Consider the following 24,787-nt stretch of genomic DNA (forward strand, 5'->3'; position numbering starts at 1 on the left):
AGGAGCCAGTGCCAGAGCTTAGACAAGAACCCACATCTTCCTAGGAGCCCGTGGTCTCTCGCGGCACTCTGGAATTAGTAGCTGTCCCCACCTTGTGAGAGGCCCTGAGGACAAAGTGTCTGGGAGGAGAGAGGGCTGTTGATCTGCTCAGGCAGAGACAGGGAAGCAGGGAGGAGGTGGGACAGAAGAGGAAGGCTTTTAATTAAGGAGAGGGGTGGAAGACACAGTGATGAGGCAGTAAGGCTCTGTGTGAATGATAAACTTTACAGGGCAACACCACATACACAGGACACATGCTAGGTTATACATGTCACAAGAAAAAAGCTGGTGAGGGGAGGTGATAAGGTAATATGCACCAACAGTATTATTGTTAATAGACTTAGCTACATTTGCTTTAAGGGCTTCTTTTCTCCAGGAACTATTCTAAGCACTTGGCACAAATTTATTCATTTAATCTTCATGAAGCAGGTACCATTATTATCTTCATCATTATTTTTTTCTTTCTTTTTTTAGGCAGAGGAGCTGGGTCCTGAAAGTTAAGTGATTTGCCCAAGATCATAGAGCTGGGATAAAAATACCCATCTGCCTCTAAAGCCAGCTCATGGCCATCAGCCCATCCTGCCTCCCCAGCAATAACAGTGGCCTCAATTTGAGTGATAATTGTGCTCAGTTCTAAAGTCAAGCCACAGGAACAGCTGTTCTCACAGAGAAAGAAAAGGCCAGAAATGTTCTCATTGTGAGAGAAAGAAGGGCAAGCCAGGTTCTGACTTCCTTTTCTGATCCTGAGATAAGTTAGAACACGATACGGGGTCTGGAACTTGGCTTGCTTAGAATCCCATGCCCATTGCCTCAACTCTATTTTCTGCATTTTATTCATGTGAGTCACCTGGAAACCACGCCCATCCATGAGGGCGCGGGGAGTTGGCACGCCACCCCTGTGGGGAAACCCTGAGGCTGGCCTGCAGGGCGCCTCTGGGGCCCCTCTGGGTGCTGACGCTGGTTTGTGGGCAGACCTCGCTCTTCCCTGATGAGAGCTGAGCAGCAGGCCTGCCACCTCCTGCACCACCCAGGCTGTTTTCGGCCCCTTTCAGAGTCGGGGAAGCCCTGTTCTTCCAAGGTCCCGAGACAGGTATTTATGTATTTCCTGCTAGGCAGGCTCAGCCACTTCCTCCTTTTTCCTTTTCCCTAAAAAAATAATTTCATGGAGAATGGATGTCGTAATGAGAGAAATGAAAACATATTAAAAATAATACTACTGTTGGCCCCACTGCCTAAATACCTTATTGTTCTAAAGAATTTCTTCACTTTTCAAAGCTCTTTTATTTCCGTCTCCTCAAAGCGGTAAGTAAGGCAAGTATTTTACATATTTCTATTTCTATAATGGGGGTCAGGGCGGCAAGAGGGCTCCAGGCAGGACACACAGGCCCGAAGCCCTGATTCCACCCCACTGAAACTTTTCCTTCACAGAACATTTCCTGGTTGGGCCACCTCATTGGATGGATTTCCTGCTTACGATGTCCATTGCCTCTTCACTGCTTCACGATACTGTCTACAGATCCTGCTTGGAGTCACAGCCTAAAGACTGAACCCCCTGGGATCCTTATCCATCCTACACTCCAGTCACATAGGAATTCATCATGATGAAACTCAGCCTGCGGGTTCCCATATATGTCTTTCTCATCTATAGATATTAAATCCTTGAACAAACGTTATTCACCCTCCCTAGAATACGCCAGGAACAAGACAGAGTTCCCAGTCAGTGTTTGTTGGATACGAGGATAAAGGGAGGGCAGATCAGATTGGAAATTTTGGATGGACTGTCTACCATCACCTATCTTTGCTTAGAGATACATGCTGGGGCTGCATTTCAACGAGCATCCAAGAAGCCACCACATGGCTGGGCTCTCCTGAGTCAGGCAGATGAGGACTGGCTGCACAGCCTGCAGAAAGGCTCCTGAGAGTGTGCAGCCTAGGAGGGAGGGGTGCTCTTGAGGAGGCTCGGGTACAGTGGACAGAGGCACCTGCGTCTGAGGAGGACAGAGCTGCTCCCCACTGTGAACAAGCTCACTCAGCCCCTTGGCCTTCTGAAATAAGAGCTCCCTTAGAAAATGTGCTTATTTGTACAATATTCCATTCTTCCAGTGGTAAAGAATCTGCCTGCCGATGCAGGAGATGTGGGAGACGTGGGTTCGAGCCCTGGGTCAGGAAGGTTCCCCTGGAGTAGGAAATGGCAACCCACTCTAGTATTCTTGCCTGGAGAATCCCATTGACAGAGGAATCTGGTGGGCTACAGTCCATGGGGTGTCAAAGAGTCGGACACGACTGAGCACATACACATACCCCATACTCCATTCTTAGGCTATCAGAATCACAGAGCTCAGAGCAAACACCCTGAAACTAACCCAGCAGCTCCAGTTCCCGAGGCCTCTCCCTGGCAAACCTCTCCCCAGCACACCTCCTGTGCATGTGTGGCCACAGGACTCAGCCCCATGCCAAACGAGCACTGCTGGTTGGAGTTGATGTGAAAATCAGACGAAATTCTACTTGTGGCAAAGGTCTTGGGCCTGCTGAATCCAGTTTCAAATCTGGCTGTAATACTCTGCACACCATGGGGCCACTTGTAGCTTCCAAGGACACCTTATCCTTTTTCTGATCTGGCCCTCAAAACACAGCTGTTGAATGGATAGACTGATTGGCAGGCATACTTTAACTCCAAGATGCTTTCTGTAAGTCAGGAAGATTCTCTGGCGAAGGGATAGGCTACCCACTCCAGTATTCTTGGGCTTCACTTGTGGCTCAGCTGGTAAAGAATCTGCCTACAATGCAGGGAGACCTGGGTTCAGTCTCTGGGTTGGGAAGATGCCCTGGAGAAGGGAAAGGCTACTCACTCCAGTATTCTGGCCTGGAGAATTTCATGGACTATATAGTCCATGGGGTTGCAAAGAGTCGAACATGACTGAGTGACTTTCACTCACTTTCTGAGTGTGGGAGCCCTTTTGCTCCCACAGCAGCTTTGTGACAAGGGGATAACCTATACCCAATCCCCTATGCTTCCCGAGTCCTGTTTCCCTTAGTTTGAGAAAGAGAAAACATTTTGATATTGGACTTTTAGCATCCAATAACAGCTGGGCCTTGCCATGCCAATGATCTCCAGGTGACGTGCTACCACTAATTTCCTGATCATCCCATCACTTGTCTCTGGTTCCAGATCCTTATTTCTAAGCTGGAAGCATCATTCCAAGTAATACAGAAAGGAGACAGTGACCTCCTAAAAGCCTTGTCTAAGTCAACTCATTTTTAAATGGCTCACCTTTTAGGGACTGAATAGTGGCATGGTCATCAATTTCAGTGACTTTTTGGCAGCAGATGATTTAACATATCCTTCTAACGACTGTTTTTCATCTAAAAATATTTTTCTCTGCTTCAGTGCAACTTTCCCTCCCTCCTAGCTTGTTGTGGACACATACAATTATATATGAATTTAGAATACTGGATGGGACTTAATTTATGGAGAAAGTTAGGACTTGTGTGCTCAGTTGCTCAGCTGTGTCCGACTCTTTAAGACCCCATGGACTGTAGTCCGCCAGGCTCCTCGGTCCATGGGATTCTCCAGGCAAGAATACGGAAGTGGGTTGCCATTTCCTTCTCCAGGGGATCTTCCTGACCCAGGGATGGAACTTGTCTCCTGAATCGGCAGGCGGATTTTTTTTTATCACTGAGCCACTTGGAAAGCTGGCTAAGGACTTGTGTCCTCGCTAAAAAACAATAGCAGCTGTTAGTTATTGAGTGCTGTTGTGGGAGCTTAACATGCCTGAGTCATGGAGTCATTCAACACTAAGAGTGACCACCACCACTCCCGGGCCTCAGGGGCTCTGAGTCTGTACTGTGCCCCTGACGGGCTTTATCTCAGGAGCCTGGCGCCTGAGCAGCCTCGGTGCTGTCAGCTAGTCTCTCGCCCTGACTATGTGGCATCTAAACCACTCCAATATCTCCCCTTCTACTCTCCCAGCAGCTGTGCCGCCCGCAAGCTGATTCCTCCCTTGGCCTGCCCTGCAGTAAGAACAGCCGCTAATACTTATTGAGGGCTCGCTGCACGAAAGTACCTTCATAGGTTACATCATCTCATGCGCACATCAGCCCTGTGGGGTATGTAGAAGTGGTATTCATATTTCAGAGGGGAGGAATCTGAGGCACAGAGAGGTAACTTACCGAAGATCACACAGCTAGTAAGGCTTGAAATGAACCAAACCCGGGACTCTACTCCAAAGTGCGCGCCCTAACTCCTATGCTGCACTTGCAGTAGGAACCAGAAGAAAGGTGATTTTCTTAACTAGAAATCTGTAACTTTTCACTGGAAGGACTGATGCTGAAGTTGAAACTCCAATACTTTGGCCACCTGATGCGAAGAGCTGACTCACTGGAAAAGACCCTGATGCGGGGAAAGATTTAAGGCAGGAGGAGAAGGGGAGGACAGAAGATGGGATGGTTGGATGGCATCACCGACTCAATGGACATGAGTTTGAGCAGACTCTGGGAGATCATGAAGGACAGGGAAGACAGGCGTGCTGCAGCCCATGGGGTTGCAGTCCATAACAAAACAACAACAATAAACGGCAGGAGGGCTCTTTTTCTCCTTCCTTGAGAAAAGTGCCCAAGGAATATAACACTGATGATTTCTGGGTTTTCCCCTCAAAGCATTTTCTGGGGTGGGAGTCAGAAATCTGGGCCTGCCAACTGTGTCTTTAGGTAAGTCCTCTTATTTCTCAGTTTTGTTATTTGCAATATGGCAATAATTATCTAGACTTAAGTTCTTGCAAAAATGCTTTGGAGAAATTGTGTCAACAGTGTAAGCTATAGCACATGTCTGTTTTGCAACTACTATGAATCTCAGGTACAACTAAAAATTGAGAAGTAAAAAATATTACCAGAGTGAGTCAGTCTTTAAAAAGTCCCAGAACACTCAGCACTGTAACGCTTACCTTACACATGACAACTAGCCACAATCAAAGCCAGGCTCTGCAGCTATATATTCGCGGAGGGACAGCCACAGACAACGTGGGATTCCAGAGAGTGAGTGGCTGAGTCTGAGCAGGCTGCTCCTTCCCCTTGGGGAAGAACCTGCTGATGCCCTCCATCCTTTGCTCACAGACATGACTTCATGTGTTCCAGCCTTCTGAGGGCCCAGGGAATCTTTCCCCACCCTGTGTCTCTGGAAGGAAGATCCCTGTGTTGTCTGTATCTCTAAGGGGCAGCCCCAGAGAAAAATTGTAATGAGAGAGCAGAGTGGCATGTTAGTGGAACTTGGAAGACATTGGGGGTTTCTCCCAAGAGTGAAGGAGACCAACATGAAGAGGGTCTGGGAAACACCAAGTCACCTAGCCTTTCTTGTTGCCAGTTCCATTCTTGCTAGGGTCTCCCTTCTCCACCCTAGCAACCAGTGGTCGTGATGCCCTGGGTCAGCCTCCAGGTCTTGACCTGAACTCAGAAGTCCTTGAGAACAGGTGGCAGGTGTAGTCAGTCTGACTGCCCTGGCTCCCTGGCCTCATTTCTAACTCCCCTCACAGCTGGATCCTCTCCACACTGGTCCCTCACTATGAAGTCAATTCCAGATCTTTATTATATGAAGGGACATCCTCTCCACCACCAAGGAGGAAGACACAAGGGTCCCAGAAAGGAAAGGATCCCCCTAGAGGAGGAAGTGCGTGTGTGCTGTGCTAAGTAGTGTCTGACTCTTTGCGACCCCATGGACTGTAGCCCACCAGGCTCCTCTGTCCTTGGGGATTCTCCAGCCAAGAATACTGGGGTGGGTTGCCATTCCCTTCTCCAGGGGATCTTCCTGACCCAGGGATGGAACTTGTGTCTCCTGCACTGGCAGTTGGGTTTTTTTTTACCACTAGCACCTTTTGAACAGTGATGTTTGAGAAAAAGCTTGATAGTCCCTTGGACTAAAAGGAAATCAAAGCAGTCAATCCTAAAGGAAATCAACCCTGAATATTCACCGGAAGGACTGAAGCTGAAGCTGAAGCTCCAATACTTTGGCCACCTGATATGAAGAGCTGACTCATTAGAAAAGACCTTGATGCTGGAAAAGATTGAAGGTGGGAGAAGGGGGTGACAGGACAAGATGGTTGGACAGTATCATTGACTCAATGGACATGAGTTTAAGCAAACTCCAGGAGATGGTGAAGGACAGGGAAGCCTGGCGTGCTGTATCCATGGAGTTGCAAAGAGTCAGACACAACTGAGTGAATGAACAGCAACAACCACTTGGGAAGCCCCAGAGGAAGAAAGATTTCCTACAAAGGGTGGCAGTCATCTGCCCAGAAGCAGGGAGTTACACCACGTGCCTTCCTGAGGTCCCTCTCAGGGGAAGGTTGTGTTTCTTTAAGAGCACTTTAATGGGCCAAGCTTGTTCTCCAGGGCTCTTTAACAAAGTGGTGATAAGAGTTTAATGTGCTGATTGCTCTGGAACCTATTCTGAAAAGAAAATACACAATTCAGTGCACAGTACCTAGGGACATGCAGTGAGATTTTCCAAAACTGGGCCTGCTTCTTCTTTAAAGCCCTATTACCTCATACTGTTTGCTATGCAAGTCCATAAAATGGTATCCTGGTACATTTTTTCTTTTCATTTTATTACCAGCAATCTGGTATCTTTCCTATTCGGAAAATTATTTATTGAGGAAAGAAATATCAACTTCTGTAAACACGTATATTGCTCTTTCTATTTATAAGAAATATTTGAAGTGGAGAGAAGGTTCCTGACTTCACAAGGACATTTTCTTGTTGGCACTCATCAGAGAGACAACGCAGGGAAACAGAACAAGCTCAGGCCTGGGTATTGGCAAAGCTGGACCAAGGGCTGAGCCCCATTGTGAAAAGCTGGAAAACCACAGCTGACAGCCAGCCTCCCTTCCCTGTCTGTTTCACCCCCTGGTCCTTAGTCTCCTTATTCTGTTCAGTGCTAAGACTCGGTGATAACTCTCTTCTCTGAACTCTGAGCACTGACCATAAGCATGCTCACCACCAGCCCTTCACGGGTGACTTAGAGAGGGGAGCTGAGGAGGAAGCAAGGGTGGCAGACCCATGCCCACATCCCAGGCCACCAGGAACAAGCAGGAAGGGTTCAGGCCTTGTCGTGGGGGCTGTTGTTTTTCCCACCCTGAGTTTACCTCCTCTTCTTCTCTGTTAGACAAAGCACCTCCTTCACTCTCAGTCCATGTGGTCTGAGAGGGCTGACTTGCCTCAGCTCCACGGCAGGTGTGAGGCCCAGGCTTCAGCCAACAAGCCCGTCTCAAGCAGCTGGCCACAATAACTGGTGTGGGAATGGGCACTGGACCCAAGACCGCCAACGACAGTGAGACCCAGGACTTTGGTTCAGTCAGTTGGAAGGAGAGCACACTGTTGCCAGGGTTACTTGGGAGATGGTACCTGGAGCTGTGGGTGGCTGATTTATCAGATCTAGGGGGAATCTGCCCCAGACGGGGGAGGCGCAGGAAAACAGAGCTGAGAGATGGCTACAGACTGGATTCTGATCATATCACTTGTGTCCCTAAGATGAGTATTAATCCTGATGTTTCCATTATGAGTCAAGAAATTTCCATTTTGCTCAAAACAGTTTGAGTCAAGCTTCTGTGATTTCCAGTTGAAAGAGTCCTGACAAATACGTCCACAAATATGTGACATTTCTTGCATCTTGGGCAGTTCGTATTGCTTTACTTTAGATTTGGAAATAGGATCAGGAATGTTTGTTTGGAGCTAGTTCACCCTCCTACTCAGCTCAGGAATCTCCTGTATGGATAGAAGATCCATTTGGATTTTTGGTTAAATACCAGTGTATCAGAGGGGTCACTTTCTATAGAAGTCTGCTCAGCTTCTTTGATTTATCAAACCATTGCAAAGTTTTTCTTTTGTTGGACCCAAATCTACACCTGTGAAACTGCTATCAGTGCTTCATTTCTGGAGGAATACAGATAGAGGCTACTCCCAGACTGGCCTCCATCCTTCTTTCCACACCCCCATCCCTTCTCTAACCCAGCAGGGTCCCTGACTTCTGTAACTCAGGTTTCCATCTGAAAATCATGTGTTGTGACTTCTATGCTTGACTCTATCACTGCTACCTTTTTTTGTTTTGATTCCTCCTGTCCCTGAGTTTAACAATGTTTAATAATAACATTTAATAATGCTTAATAAACTTTCTTGCCCTTCTGTCCTTTTCTTCACAATTCCTACTGCTACCACCAAGAGTTATGCCCTTATTTCTTCAGGTCTGACTGTATCAGTAATATAGCATGGTCTTTTTGTCCTCCCCTCTCATTCCAGAATAATCTCTTTAAAATACAGTGTAGATTGACTGTGAAAGTGAAAGTCACTCAGTCGTGTCCGACTCTTTGTGAGCCCATGGACTATACAGTCCATGGAATTCTCTAGGCCAGAATACTGGAGTTGGTAGCCTATCCATTCTCCATGGATCTTCCCTACCCAGGAATCGAACCAGGGTCTCCTGCGTTGCAGGTGGATCCTTTACCAACTGAGCTATCAGGGAAGCCCTGTAGATTGAGTGTACCCTCCCCCAAAGTCTAAACTATCTTTCTATTGTTTCTTTTGTTTTTAAAAGTTGTATTATTTATTTACTTTTGGCTGTGCAGTGTCTTCGCTGCTGTGCGGGGCTTTTCTCTAGTTGTGGAGAAGGAGGGCTACTCTCTAGCTGCCGTGCACAGGCCTCTCTTGTTGTGGACCACAGGCTCTGGGGCACACGGAATTCAGTAGTTGTGGCACTTGGGCTCCAGAGCACAGGCTCAGTAGTTGTGGTGCATGGGCTTAGCTGCTCAGAGGCATGTGCGGTCTTCCTGGATCAGGGATGGAACCCATGTTTCTGCAGTGGCAGGTAGATTCTTTACCACTGAGCCATGAGAGAAGCCCCCTTCTATTGTTTATTAAATTAACTAGCACTGACATTCAAGGCCCTCTGTATCTGTCTTCCCTCCCTCCTCAACTTGTCTAATTGTAATTCCTTCCATGCCCATATGCTTTACATTCTGGTAAGAGTTATCTGCCCAGCCTAGGCTTGCTAATCACTGTCCCATTGGCATGCCTTGTGTCCCAAACCTCTTCAGTCCCTAGTCGTCCCCTTTTCTACTGATTAAGGTTGGTCTTTCATACCTAACTCAAATCCTTCTTGCCTCACCAGTTTAGAATGACCCCTGATGCACCGACTGCAAACGCCACTAAGTTGGCACTTAGTTATACACTAGTTTCTCAGCCTCAACTTATCACATGGTCTACATCAGCTTCCCACTCCTCACCCCTTTCCCACTGCGGGAAGAAGGCTGCACTACCCCTCCCATGCTGAGGTCTCTGCCTGGGGAAGCTCTCCTGCCCCCACTCCCTTCCCTGCCCTCCCCACCTCACTCTGCTTCACTTCCTCTCCCCTCTGCTGTCCCTAGTCATGGAGGGACTCAGATTAGCCCCTCCACACCTTGAGCTGTCTCTCTTTATTTTGAATTAGGTATCTCTCTCAGACAATTTAAAATATACAAGATCACAAATACACAAAACCAGAGCTTGATTGGGCAGGGCTCCCCTGTCACCCCAGGAATGAGCAAAGGACTGACTTTGCTGTGTGCCCACTTCACTCAGGGGGTGCAGTGGGGTTTTCCAATTCTTTGGACGTGAATTGTGGTGCTGGGCTTCTTTCTTGAAGTGGCTGAAAGTACAACCGTTCAGTCCCACCTGGTCGTCCTTGGTTTTGGAAGCAGAGGGATGAGCCAGGTGTGGGGTAGCAGGGCCCTCTCCCCGCTGCCTGGCTGGGTGGGCATCTGGGGCTCTGATTTGCCTCCTTTATCTCCCTCCGTTCCCCTCCCACGGAAGTCTAGCTGCAGGCTGCCCTCTAAGCCTGGGCAACCCCGTCTAAAGAAGGGGAGGCTGTGGTCACTCACCCATATAGAAGTACTCTGGGGACTTGTCCTCCGAGGAGAAATCCTTCATGGAGCCTCCAAATCGAAACCATAGTCCAAAAGCAATGACAGCCGACCCTGCCAGCTGAAAGGTAAACAGCCTGTGTTTACAAGGGAGGGGAACATGTGTGTATGAGCTGGGAGACTGGGGGGCTGGCCCCTGAAAAACCAGCTGGACCCCTCTTCATGTTTCATACAGTGGAGGTGGAATGATCTGCTCAGAGTCCCCACCCCCACCCCAGGTCCCTGATGGGATCTTTAAGCTGGGCTCCCCTGATTCCAAGCTCAGAGTTTCTCCCATTCTGTCAGGCTGCCCTGCGATTATGGGGCTGAAACAGTCTAGCCCAGGTCGCCTCTCAAAAAGAGTTCCCACAACAGTCCCCCTGGAAGCTATCTGCTCCTTGTCCTATTGCTCCCTGCTGGGTACTCTGGACTTCCTCACCAGCACCACAGAGAGAGGTCACCAAGGGCAAGATGAACTCCCAGACCTCGGGAAACCCACTTTTCTAAATAGGAAGAAAACACGCCAACCTCAGAACCCACCCACACCTCCTGAGTGCGCAATGCCCAGTTAGAAAGCCACTTTAGAAGCATCTAGAACCTGTCCTGCAACTCACCCACACCTCCTGAGTGTGCAGTGCCCAGTTAGAAAGCCGCTTTAGAAGCGTCTAGAACCTGTCCTGCCCCCCAGGCCACCGTGGTCACTGCACTGCCCTGCCTGAGGATGGTTTTGCGGGAGGGAAACTGGCCGGGTTTTTTTTTGTTTCTTTCTTTCTTTTTTTATTTTTTGGTTGCTATTATGGGTTTCCATGGAAAGCAAGAAAGGAAAAAATAATTTTCTGAAAAAGCCTGCTGTGTGCTGTGTGGCTCATGGAGAGGCTGAGTGGCTGGCACAGGCGGTGGCTGGGCAGGCTGGCGGCTTCTAGACTCATTGCCTGCTTCTCTGCTGCCATGAGGGCTTCTGTGCGGCTCCGCGCTGGCTCTGAACGCCTTCCCTACCACTGCGGGGCTGTCCCAGCGGGCTCCCGCCGCGGCATCCTCTCTCTCCACAAACAACCATCTCGAATTTCGTTATATCAGTTCAACAGTTACTCACTGGCACCTTCTGGACTCAAAGCACCACAGGAAGGTGAGCAGAGATGTAAAAAGAGGCCCCTGGTTTAGCCAACCCATCCGGTTAGAGCTGGGCTGCCTAAGCCATCCCCGAACCACGAGTTCAGAGGCTGCCCCGGCCCCGGTAGGGAAGAGCAGACACGGAGGCTGGCGACAAGGAGACGGAAGCACGAAAGTCAGAGACTTAGGTTTAACAAGGAAAATGAAGTCAAAGTCGGGGTCAGAGCCCTGTTTATACAGGATCCTTCTGTGGGCTACCTGTGAAGGGCTAGGGCTCTCTGACTGCATTTATATGAAGACTTTATCTCTTTTCACCCTTTATTCCCCCAAGGCCCAGTCCCTTGGTGGCCAGCTTCTTCAGCAGGGCAGCATGATGTCTGCAGGAGGAACTGCAGGCACAGAATTCTACCAGCCGGACTCTCTGAAGTGGAACAACTAAAAGTTTCCAGTACTTAGAGGAAAGCACTAATTGGATAATGTGAGGGACAGCTAAAGGAACTGGGCTGCTCGACCAGCTTTAAGAGATTTTCGCAGTTTAAAAAACATTAGCAAGGCATGGAAAAATATTTAAAGAAGTACTGTTAAGAAAGAAGTACATTAAGAATAAAATTACAGGTGACTTTTCTCTTTGCATGATCCTCTTGAAGTTTTGTGGGTGAAGCAGGTATATTATAAGCTTAAAAGCCTGATACGGTAGTTTATCTCATCAATCTAAAAAAGGTGGGGTGAATTTTCTTGGGCTGGTCTTTAGTTTGGGAGGAAACTGGCTTTGAAGGTCATTACTGTTTCTCGTACAGGGAAGAGAGCGATGCCCTTTGGGATAGCCCTGTCCTCGGGGTGCTGCCTGGATGGCTGTGTCCAGTAGAACCACACAGGCAGCCCTGCCCTCCCCGCCTCTGCAGCCACTTGGTGGAAAGAGTTTCCAAACACAAAGCGAAAATCTATTGACAGAGGCATCAGGCCAAGGCTTGGAGCCCGAGCAGACGCTGGAGGAGGTGACTGGTCCCAGGGACACCATACCACGAGGCCACATTTTTGGCATCTCTGTACACAGGCTCTAATTTATAGCCGTCTGGGATCATCCTCCCAGACGGAATACATTTGTCTGCTTCTGGCACAGATGTGTCTGATGCATAATGGAAAATTAAAAGAGAGGTTGCAATTTAAAGCTCCAGGGCCAATGAGGAAAACAATCTGAGCGTGTTCATCCATGGCCCTCCACCCCCAACCCCAAACCTAGGGTTTCCTCCTGGGTCCAGGAAACTGTCGGGGAGCTGGGTGTCGTCACTGTGGAGGGAATCCTTCCAGCATGCTGCCAGGTTGGGAACACTGTGGGTGTGCACCAGGTCAAGCCCAAGGCTGCCCCAGGTGACAGCCATGCCTGCTTTGGAAAGTGGTGTCAGCTGAGATGACATAGTCCTTTGGTCCTTTATAACTTACCATTCTTGCAAGACTCTTAAAATACTCTGTGTTCACTGGGCTTTGGTGGCTCTACCACACACCTGAAATTGCATGAAAATATTTCCCATCAAGTCCAATGTGCAGTCAGGGACAAAGTGAGCAAGTCTAGCGTCAGTAAGACCCGTTGCTCTGCGCCCCCAAAACCTAGGAAGAGACGTCTCACTGGGTGAGCCTCTAGGCCTATCCTTTAACCCTCCTAGACAAACCCGCCACCCCTCGCACAATGCCCCCATTGTGCATTCAGTCACAACACCACACCTCAGCCAACATGGGGACAAAGGCTGCCCGGCCATGCTGCTTTCCTTCTCACGCTGCTGCTGCCCTCATCTCCTTTCCTTTCTACATATCTTTCAAAGGTAACTATGGTCCTGACTGGGTACTAGGCTAAGCATCAAAGAAGCAACAATAAAGAAGACAGTCTGGCTTCCAGGGGGTGCTGGTGGTAAAGAATCCAACTGCCAGTGCAGGAGATGTGGGTTCGATCCCTGGGTCAGGAAGAAGATCCTTTTGGAGGAGGGCAACCCAATCCAGTATTCCTACCTGAAGAATCCCGTGGATAGAGGAGCCTGGCAGGCCATGGTCCATAGTGTCGCAAAGAGTCAGACATGACCGAAGTGACTTAACAAACATGCACAGTCTGACATGGAAGATAATCCCATAAGCTAATAAACGTCACAGGACGCAGGAAGTGTGCTCCATGGGACTGCATCACCACCCAGGGATTAGACCAAACTATGATGACTGGCTGTCAGCAGAAGACATTCCATTTTGACTTACATCTTGAAGAATGAGTTAGAGGAGCAGGGAGGGACTGCAGGCAGCGGGAACTGCATAGGTAAGGGCTGTGCTTTCTTATGTAGAACCCTGTGCTGGGGAGAGAGAAGCATCTGGGGGAAGTCAGAGTCTGGAGCTTGAAACTGGATTTACAGCACGTGGCTCATGGCTTCTACTAAGCTTGCTACCATTGTGGAAAGCCCATGGCAGGGTCTTGAGGGGAAGAAGAGGTGGAAGCCTTCACTTTGATGGGGATGAGTGCTGTATGATGTCAGACACAGTGAGGAGCCACAGGTAACGACCTGAGTGGCTGAAGACCAGATTGGGGTTGCTACGGGATGGATGCAGTGATGGGCAAGGACCGTGAAGGATCCACTCTATCAACCAGAGAACTCTGCTGAGAGCTGCTCTGCAACCAGGACCAGAATCACTCCCCGTGCCTTTGGAATGATTGCCATTAGGAATATGTTTTTCCAGGAATGGACTTTTTCATACAACAGCATGAGTAGGGCTTTGATGTTAATCATTTAATAAGTATTTACTGAACATCTATTGTGAGCCAGGAGGCAAAGATTCACAGTTAAGGAAGATCTAGTTCCTTCTCCAGAGCATCTCAGGGGCTTGTGAGAAGCTGATCCTGCCTCTATGGCCCAAGAAAGACTTAACACTGTGGGTAAGAATTCCATCAGAGAACCAGCCCCTGAGAAGACACCAGATGTCATCAGTCTTTGTGTCACCATTTCTTTTCTGAGTACCAGTTTAGCATTATGCACTCAGAATGTTATGCAACAGGATTTTGAGGGCAAAATTGTGTGCACTATTTAAAAAGAGGACAGAAGTAAAATAGAGAAGATAGAAATGAAAGAAATAGACAATGACATATAAATCCTCACCATTAGATCGGGGATCACCCGGTACAATTACATTGTGCATTTTCACAGACAAGTTATTTCAGTAGCTAACTATATTCTGTAGAGTCTGCAGGACAAAGTTGCAAACTGTAAGCATATATCTGTGGAGAAAGTGCATGTTTTAAAACTAAAGTAGCAGGGGATAGGACTACAGATTTGATTAGAAAACTTTTAACGCAAAGTGGATGGACAAAAAGTTTTCAGTAATGCCCGTCTGCCAGAAACAAGTCATTTAACATGAAGCAAAGCTTGTTAGTGGATTTCAACTGTATTGTACTGTATTTATTTCCACTTCCCTGTGATTGCTGATGAAAGGTTCTATCTTGAGGATATATATTTTTACTTCAGAAATTATTTTTCCATGAATCAAAAACATGGTTCTTAGGAAGGCACTAATTGAAGGGAAGGGCAGTGCTGAGACAGGAAAATGCAAATATTACTCCCCAGGCCTGGGTCCTGCATTTTGCTCAGCTCCCCACCACCCCCACTCCCACCTCCAGCAGAAGGTAGCCATGCAGACCACAAAGAGCAAATACATGCTATTCTGTTATCTGATGACTAAACTCTCCAGATAAAAAGCATCACTTAGGGGTGTTCTCAGACTGTTCATGTGCTTTTCCCTACATGGGTGTGTGTGCTTAGTCATTCAGTCGTGTCCAACTCTTTGTGACCCCATGGACTGTAGCCCACCAGGCTCCTCTGTCCATGGGATTCTCCAGGCAAGAATACTGGAGTAGGTTGCCATGCCCTCCTCCAGGGGATTTTCCCAAACCAGGGATGGAACCCAGGTCTCCCACATTGCAGGTGGATTCTTTACTGTCTGAGCCACCAAGGAAGCCCAAGAACACTGGAGTGGTTATCCTATCCTCCTCCAGGGCATCTTCCCGACCCAGGAATTGAACCAGGGTCTCCTGCACTGTAGGCAGATTCTTTACCAGCTGAGCTACCAGGGAGGCCCCTAGATGAGAGAGACAGTAAATTGTCCTCAGACGCTCTCTCTAGTCACACACAGTTCCTCCTCTCACCTGGGGACCTGCTGTTGCTATTTCCTTAGCTTAGAAAGCTCCCTCTTCACTCCACCTGGCTCACAGCTTTCAGCTTTGACGTCACTTCCTGTAGGAAGCTTACCCTGGCCTACATATGTGCCTTCCTTCTTGTCTTATATAACCATTTCTGTTTAAATATTTTTGTAACTTAAAGAAAATTAAGGCCTGAGCTGTGTGAGGGCAAGCACAGGGTCTACACTGCTGTGTTCCAAGCTCCTAACCCTCTCCCTTGAACAATCAGTTCCGAACAGACAGCTGTTGAGTGAATGAATGGAGGGCCTTCTTCACAAAGGTGTCATTTAGGCTGTGCTATGGACTGAACTGTGTCTTCCCCGAATTCATACATCACTGAAGTCCTAACTGGCCCTCACTGTGATGGTGTTTGGAGGTGGGGCCTTTGGAAGGTGATAGGTTAGATGAGGTCACAAGGTGGGGATTCCCTATAAGAGACATCAGAGCCTTCTCCTTGCCATGGAGGACACAGGGAGAGGCAGCCGTCTGCAAGCCAGGAAGACAGCTTTCATCAGGAACTGAACTGGCAGATACCTTGAACTTGACTTTCCAGCCTCCAGAACTATGAGAAATAAATTCCTGTTGTTTAAGCCACTCAGTCTATAGTATTTTTTTTTTCTTTATGGTGACCTGACCTAAGACAGGTTGATAGGAGCAACTGTGAACAACCTCCTTCACTGCCCTCCAAGGGAATACTTTCAAAGTACTAATTTTAAATTCATCTGCACCTAGGAAACACTGGGCAGACACCTCAGATGGCACTGTGTGAAGACACTGTTGAGTCTACTCAGCATAACACTTGCCCACAGAAAAATAATTAGAGCAGCTAGTATCAGTTCTGGAGAAGGCAATGGCACCCCACTCCAGTACTCTTGCCTGGAAAATCCCATGGATGGAGGAGCCTGGTGGGCTGCAGTCCATGGGGTCGTTAAGAGTTGGACACAACTGAGCGACTTCACTTTCACTTTTCATTTTCATGCATTGGAGAAGGAAATGGCAACCCGCTCCAGTGTTCTTGCCTGGAGAATCCCAGGGATGGGGGAGCCTGGTGGGCTGCCGTCTATGGGGTCGCACAGAGTAGGACACGACTGAAGCGACTTAGCAGCAGCAGCAGCAGTATCAGTTCTGTGTTCTTCCAGCCTGTAAGGATGCGTGCCAAGCATCAGGCATGAACACAAAGAATAAATCTATATACACCTTTTACAGGCAGAACATATGAAGACTTAACATAATCATGGCAACACACACACAGTGCCCTTAAGGGAAAGAATGAACAAAATGAATTCTGTATTTCTAGTTCTTCCAGGGTGAATGCCATTGTGTATATACATACCCAACTCACTGGCAATTTTCTTTTTCCGGGATGACGTCACACAAAGTGGAAAATGACACTTCAACCCTAGAGATTTCATTAAAAGCTTTTAAGCTAATACTTGCTCTTGGAGGCAATTCTCAGCCCAGATGGAATCATGTAATGAACACTCATAATTCTTCATCTGATTGCAAACCACATTAGGAAACCATAAGGGTAATGGAGTTTCATCCTTCTAGCAGGCAAAAGTCAGAAGCACATTTGCTCTAGAAGATGATACTAGTTTTCTCAAAGAGGAAAGCCAGCTCCCAAGATTTTCATCCTATTATGCAGTGAAAGCAAGGCAAGGATTCAGATGGCACTTTCTCAAAATGAAGGATTTTGTCAGAAGAAATTCAAGAGCCGAATACTATATGACATCCAGGCGAAACCACCTCTGAGGAAGGTTGGTGTCCTTGCTTCCACATCAGGACCAGGTGAGGTGGACTTGGGATGCAGGACTGACAGCGGACGAAGACATGGCTGCTAGCTTGGAAATGCATGGCTGTCAGTATGGAAATACACTGGGTAGATCCCAGTGTTTCTGATTTCCCACATTACTTTCCTTGTAACGATTTCATGAGAGCAAGCTCATGCTAAGAAATTTCTGAAAGACTTCCTTCAGGTAAGGATAGATTTTAAAATCAATGCTTAATTCTCGGTACCATGGAAGGGTGGCTGTGTGTGTTAGTCCCTCAGTCGTGTCCGACTGTTTGCGACCCCGTGGACTGTAGCCTGCCAGGCCCCTCTGTCCATGAAATTCTTCAGGTAAGAATACTGGAGTGGGTTGCCATTCCCTTCTCCAGGGAATCTTTATGACCCAGGGATTGAACCTAGGTCTCCTGTGTAGCAGGCAGATTTTTTACCATCTGGGCCACCAGGAAAGCCCAATGGAAGGATTCTACCATCAAAACTGCGACAGATTGGGACATTATCTACTATCTACAAAGACAGTCAGGCGATATATTTGTGTTAAACCCACCTTCTTCTGTTTAGGTTGTTATAGGGTTAATTGGTATGGATCAACTGACATTGCTGAGGTGGGGGGGCGGGGGGGGTGCTTTGCACAAAAGAACTGGGGAGACACTAAATTCAGGGGAGGAAGTTGAGCCAGGATGAAAAGCTTCCTCTGAATGATAAAGCAGGTAACTTACATACAGATAGGCAAAGTGTCTGTGTTTATTCAGTGGTGTACATACTGCATTTTTCTAAAGAAGTACAAGAAAAAGGAGAAGAGAGACCTGTAAGAATTAGGAGACAGATGATGGTTATATGGTTTTCTTCACACATTAACAAATGCCGCAGACTACTGGCTAATGATTCCAATGAGCAGATGGCTTTATCAAATGAAAATCAAGTACAACTAAAGTAAAACCCAACCTACCAAGCTACCAAACTGATTTAAACTCAATGTCCGTCTCACGTGACCTAGAGGACCAGCTCCAGGAAGACCAAAGTGGTCTTTTGGATGTTGTCTGAACTTCCTCCTAGCAGCATCTAGCTGGCTTCATCCCAGGCTTGCCTCTGAGTAAACATATGACATCTTATCTACATGGAACTTTACACAAGCAAATTGAATATTTGCTTATTAAATATTCCACAAATGGAATATTAAACAATACTTATTTTATGGCCTAATATTTTACAAGGTAGTCTGAGAGAACTCTCTTGAGCAGATAGACAGGTTTCTTGAATATCAACCAATAATAACAATCTTTGCCCAGTTTTAGTTGTGACAGAAAGACAATGGGAGAGGAGAAAAAATGTTTCAGGTAAAACTCACATTAGATTGGAACAAGACAAAACACTTTTTTAGTTAAAAAGTTAGCTTGAATGGAACCCAGTAGGAATCATGAGTCTTGTATTCTAGAGAGACTTTTCTTAACAGCTATTTAACCAGAAAGTATTTGGGGTCAGGAAGGCAGACAGCACGAGGCCATTACAGGGGGCTAGACAGATATAGCTAGGGCAAGGAGAGACCACATGGGCTTCCTGGAGGAGTGGCAGCAGCTTCCAGGCCCTGTCCCTGCCCCACTGGGGGGCTCTGTTGTCTCTCCCCGTTCCCTTGGCCTAGTTTATGAACTGACGCTTTCCCAATCACAATTACAATGGAGAGGACAGGGCTTCGCACACACTTTGGAACATTCGTCAACTGCTCTTGTAGAAGACTTCACCTCTTCTGAGCTTTCAGACTGAATAATGATACACTTGGACAGGTTAGTAATAAAAACATCCACTTGTACATGCTGGGTTGTTGAGGAGCTGCAGCAGATAAAAATGGGGGTTCTAGGCATCCTGGGTTTGAATCAAGCTCTGTCACTTACTAGTCCTGTGACCTCAGGCAAGTCTCTTAACCTCTCTAATCCTCAGCTTCCTCAGCTGCAAAGTGGAGGTAATAATAGTGCCTCCCTGAGAGAATTAAATGACTTCATCTTACACACTTAGTGAGTGCCCAGCACTTATGATTATTATGGAGGAAGACAGACTAATGTTACATTCAAACTGAAAACTTAATCCTACTCAAGATAGGAAATACTGTGGCCATGATTCTAATGACTCTGCTGTCTTCTTCTACTAATTTTTACTTTAGCTCTCTCTGTAACGGAGAAGGCAATGGCAACCCACTCCAGTACTCTTGCCTGGAAAACCCCATGGACAGAGGAGACTGGTAGGCTGCAGTCCAAGGGGTCGCTAGGAGTCAGATACGACTGAGCGACTTCACTTTCGCTTTTCACTTTTATGCACTGGAGAAGGAAATGGCAACCCACTGCAGTGTTCTTGCCTGGAGAATCCCAGGGACGGGGGAGCCTGATGGGCTGCCGTCTGTGGGGTCGCACAGAGTCGGACACGACTGAAGCGACAGCAGCAGCAGCAGCTCTCTGTAACAGCTGGGAGTTTTCTAAACCTCTACACTAAGTATGTCAGGGCCCCTTTCCAGAAGCTATGTTCCCTCTCTCTCTTTAGTTTAGTTAAGATCCAATAGAGAAAAGCAGGAGAAGATGACTTATGAGAGAAAGACTAAATTAGGCTCCTGCTGCTGCTGCTGCTAAGTCGCTTCAGTCGTGTCTGACTCTGTGTGACCCCAGCGACGGCAGCCCACCAGGCTCCCCCATCCCTGGGATTCTCCAGGCAAGAACACTGGAGCGGGTTGCCATTTCCTTCTCCAATGCAGGAAAGTAAAAGTGAAGTTGCTCAGTCGTGCCCAACTCTTAGCGACCCCATGGACTGCAGCCTACCAGGCTCCTCTGTCCATGGGGTTTTCCAGGCAAGAGTACTGGAGTGGGTTGCTGTTGCCTTCTCCGAAATTAGGCTAGAGCTATCCAATAGAACTTTCTCCAATGATGTAAATATAAATGTTCTGCTGTCCAACACTGCAGCCGTTGGTGACCCATTGTCACTGAACACTTGAGATGTGGCTAGTGTGAGTGAGAAGCTGAATATTAAATTCCTTTTAATACTGGTTAATTTAAATGTGAAAAGCCACATGTGGTTAGTAGCGCAGCCACCATATTGGGGAGTACAGAATTAATCCCAGCTTCAAACTTCTCTCCTTGTCAGTCTGTAGACTTGGAGTGGTTAAGAGGGTAGAAAGCACACACAGAAAGCCAGCTCTGCCACTGGGCAGCTCTGAGGCCCCGGAAAAAGCTCTGAACTCTCTGTGCCTGTTCCCGCATGTGTAAACTAGGGGTGACAATAGCTGCTATTTTAGAAGGTCATTGTGAGGATTAAAGAAGTTAACATAGAAAATATGCATGGGAAAGCAGATATCACACAGCTTCCATTTATATTTTGTTGTTCAGTTGCTCAGTTGTGTCTAGCTCTTTGCAACCCCATGGCCTGCAGCACGCCAGGCTTCCCTATCATTTATGTAATGTTTCATATTCTTCAAGTTTTTGCTTACTGAAATTAATTTTAAACACCGTCTCTTAAACCCCAATATATACCCTTTATCAATTCCCATCTCGCTTTTCCTCTGCCTTAAGCTGAGTATTCTCATACTTAGTTAACTTGAGTATTCTCAACTTCTCCCTCTTTCTCCCATATGCCAGAGTGTTTCATGCACCTTTTTGTACCTGCATTTCTGGAATGCATCAAGACAATCAAACACTGGATATAATCTCGCTGGTCATAGACTTCACATTTTCCACGTCTGCAGCATTTATCATACCCGACATTCCACGTGCCTTCGTAAGTATGCATGGTGAAAACAGCACAGTATTTAAAATGAGAAGACCTGAGTGTGGATCTTGGTTTTGTTCCTCTTTAACTCTTTGATCCTAGACACACCATCTACTGTACCTGCCTTCCAGCTTCCACATCTGTAAAATGGGGGTTACATTATTTCATGGGGCTGTTGTGATTCACGATCAAATGGGATCATGTGTGTGAGAACATTTTGTAAGCCAAGGCATCATGTGAACGTTATTTTTGCCCATAAAAAATTCAAACAGGATTAAAAAAAAAGCAAGCCAAGGTAACCCCTATTCATATCTGTATGATGCTCTCAACCCATCTGGTCATCCACCCACTTCTTTCTCAATTCCTTCTCCTTAATTCCCTAGCAAGAATGACATGATGGTTAGTGTAGTGTCACTTGCTTTAGGAGAGCAGACTTGTGCTATAAACTGTCAGTGGTAACATGGGGGTTAGAAGTTATGTTCCTTTTTGTCACGCATGACTGGAGACTCAAAGATACTGCATTTTCTGAGATAACACAGTGAAATGCCACGGACAATGGACAGATGACCTCCTGGTAATTGTAGAAACCATCAACCCTCAATGTAAAAGAAAAATCTTTAAAGAATAATGGTAAAGGGGTAACTGGAAAAAGAACTGCCACAAGGAAGCCAGATAAGCAGGCCAAAAGGGAGGACACTCCCTGCCCCATTCAGAAATGAGGGCAACTAGGCCTGTGCGCTGAGCCTGTGCTCTCCAAGAAGAGAAGCCGCCACAGTGAGAAGCCTGTGCATTGCAGCTGAAGAGTAGCCCCTGCTCACCACAACTCGAGAAAAGTCCACACAAGGCAATGAAGACCCAACACAGCCAAAAAAAAAAATTACAAAAACATTAAAGATTAAAAAAGCAGAGACCATCTGACAACAGGGCTGAGGAAATTCCTAATCGCCTTCTGGGGTGGTCTAACTTTGGGGTGGACCCCAGAGAATACTTTCTTCAGGTTTTTTTTTTTAAAAACAGTTTTTCTGATAGATGGTACTTCTGAAGTTACTATTTGAGATAAGTTTGGGAAAGAGGAGGAGGTAACCTCTGTGAGCTTTGGTGGAGTCAAACATCTTTGACTCTCAAGCCCATTAGACACAGCCCTTCTTAAAAGGACCTGTTAGACATCACCAAGTGAAACCCCAAAGCCACATTAACAACAGTGAGAAGGAAAGGAGAGCAACTTCAAACAAGCCATATATGGCATCGGACTTTTGACAATGAGCGGTCTTGCTTCCTGTTGGTCGGCAACCCTGAGCAGCTCACACAGCACAATGATAGGAAAATGCTGAACAGACAACAAACCAAGGAATAAACAGCGCCCAGGTTTTTTTTCTTTAAACCAACACAAGTGGCTTGTTGGATTGTGGTGTTTTATTTATATTGCTATGCAACAGAGGGGAAAAAATAAAGGTGATTTCGGTGAGATGCATGGAACTATGCCATGCTATCTGATTGTAGTGGCCGAATTTAGACACGACAGATGTTGGGAGGGGTTAAGTGTTAGACATCAACCGTGATAACAAATTAAATTAGTGGGGCTCGGGGCTAGGCTTTACTTTTGTTTTATTAAAAATCAAGGGTGAACAGAGTCAGCAGCCCTTGGCCAGGCTCTGGTGGGATCTAGTTGAACGTTTATAAAATCAGGAGCACGACCTAGGGAGACTTTAGCCAAGCAGCGCGAAGGAGGTTGCAAATCCATTTGTCAAATTGCAGATCACAGAATATACCCCACCCCCGCTTGCCTCTGCGCCTACCTTCTGGTGAGTTCCTGACAGGAAAGGAAGTGCTGTCACCCAGGGGGGACCTCAGACGGGCAGACACATGAGCATCTAAGAGTGTGTGTAAATATTACGCTTGAAGTCCTGGCAAATGCCTGTCCTTCCAGGAAAATTCTCCCCTGCTCTCTCCCCCTTCCCCAGACTTCCCACAAATTCTCCAGCCAGGAAAAAACAACATAAGAAGCTAGGGTGGGGCTTTTCTGCAGTCAGGTTCCCTTGGTTACAGTGAAGGTAGATACTTAGATTATGTATCCCAAATCATTGCTTTCCTCTAAACCATTAGGCACTTGTTTCAAGTCCCCCCATTCCCTTTAGATGCACAGGTATAGACATGGGAGAGCCGCCTGTCCCTGGTCCCCATTCCTCGTGGAACTGAGAGTGAGCAACGCCCCGCTTCCCTTCCTGAGCCCAATCTGTGCAAAGAATCCATCAACAGGTATTAAGTAGAAAGAGTCCTCCAGATAAAGTCGACAATTGATTATCTGTGCAAATAGCGAAGGCCATGTATATCAAGTTCTCTAGATTCATTAATTCTTTCTACGGGTGCATTCTGTGTGCTAAGTACTATTAGGCACTAGAGATATATTGTGAACAAGGCAGACAAAAATTTCCTGCTCTCAGAGTATTCTAAGTTCTGGTGGGGAAAACCCACAAGTACAAACTGAGAAGCTAATGTGTAAATGAAGACAAGCTGCAAGTTCCTTGGCAGCAAACATACAGACTTTTCTCAGATATTAAGGGACTCTGGGGAAAGAGGGCTAAGTTTCATTAATGCTTTCTGTGTGCCAGGCACTTAATAATAATTTTTAAAAATTGAGCACTCACTGTATACTGGGCTCATGGGAAGGCGAAATCAAATACTTTATGTCTTTCCTTTTAATCCTCTCAACAACTCTTACCCCAATTGTTCAGCTGAGAAAACAAGGCTAGAAATAAGAATAACTTGCTCAAGCACACTCTGCTTGGGGTCTCTGCGCTTGAACCTGAAGCCTTTGTCAGATGGCACTCTCACTCTCGCTGTTCTTCTGCTGGGGATGGTGGTGGTGTATCACCCCTTCACCCTCGTCCACCTCCAGTCTGCCAGTCCTTCTAAATTCAGTTTAAACATCATGAGAACTGTTTCACCTCATCACTAATGCTATGGACTTTTTAAAAAATTGCTTACTTATTTATTTATTGTGTGTGTGTGTTTCTATTTATTTATTTGACTGTGTGGCATGTGGGATCTTAGTTCCCTGACCAGGGATGAAATCCGTGTCCTGCAAGTCCCTGCATTGGAAGCATGGAGTCTTAACCACTGGACCACCAGGGAAGTCCCTCCTGTGAACTCCTTAATTAGATGAGATATATAAAAGGCCATGCCTAACCCTAGTGGCTAACACATGGTAGGCACTCAAGCATTGCCTGTTCCTACCTCCCTTCCTTCCGGTGTCAGAGGTGTGAAATTTGTCACTTGATTATACGCTGTTGTGTTTGTTGTTGCTCTATATGCCTTGGTCATTTCCTCAACTAGATTAGCAGCTCAGGGAACAGTATTTTTATTTACAAATATATATGTGTGATTGTGTGTACATATGGCTCTTTATATTTACATATACACTGTTTTTCTAAGTCTCATGTAATGATGGTTTAACAGAACGGTTCTCAAACTTGAACATGCATCAGCATTTCCTGGACTTGTTTAAAAAGATTCTTCGGTCTCCTCTAGAATTTCTGATTCAGCAGGACTGTGATGGAACTTAGAATGTGCCTCTCTGACAACTTTCCCGGAGGTGCTCTGGCTCAGGACTCACTTTGAGAACAGCTGGTTAACTACATGTACCACAGTGCTCAGAAGCATGAAGGCTGAGTTGGAGGCCCACCTCTGCCTCTCATTAGCTGTGTGACCTTGGGAAAGTGGACCTATTTGTGCCTCTAAATGGGGATAATAATAGTATGCATATCCAGAGTGTTGTGAGGATTAAGTTAATAATGAATGCAATGTGCTTAGCACTGTCCCTGACACAATGAAAATGCTCAATAAATGTTGCCTATTATCCCTGGAAAGGCTGGCATGACATTAAGCACTAAATAAGCTGAACCCAGTCTAAGAATTCCTTCTCAGACTTAGATAAGACCTCTTTCAAGCAGTCAGAGCGTCACCGATGCATAACACTTATAATTA

At 46.7% G+C, this 24,787-nt stretch overlaps 1 protein-coding gene across 1 annotated transcript in view; it reads right to left on the bottom strand.

Annotated features, from left to right (window-relative positions):
• Positions 1 to 24,787, bottom strand: part of TSPAN2 (tetraspanin 2) — a 39,803-nt gene that overhangs the window by 13,500 nt on the left and 1,516 nt on the right. The window contains exon 2 of the mRNA XM_018045950.1: positions 9,939 to 10,041. Coding sequence (XP_017901439.1) covers positions 9,939 to 10,041 — 103 coding nt within the window. The remainder of the gene's footprint in view (positions 1 to 9,938; positions 10,042 to 24,787) is intronic.

Source organism: Capra hircus, chromosome 3 (genome assembly GCF_001704415.2).
Source record: "Capra hircus breed San Clemente chromosome 3, ASM170441v1, whole genome shotgun sequence".
Lineage (NCBI taxonomy): Eukaryota > Metazoa > Chordata > Mammalia > Artiodactyla > Bovidae > Capra > Capra hircus.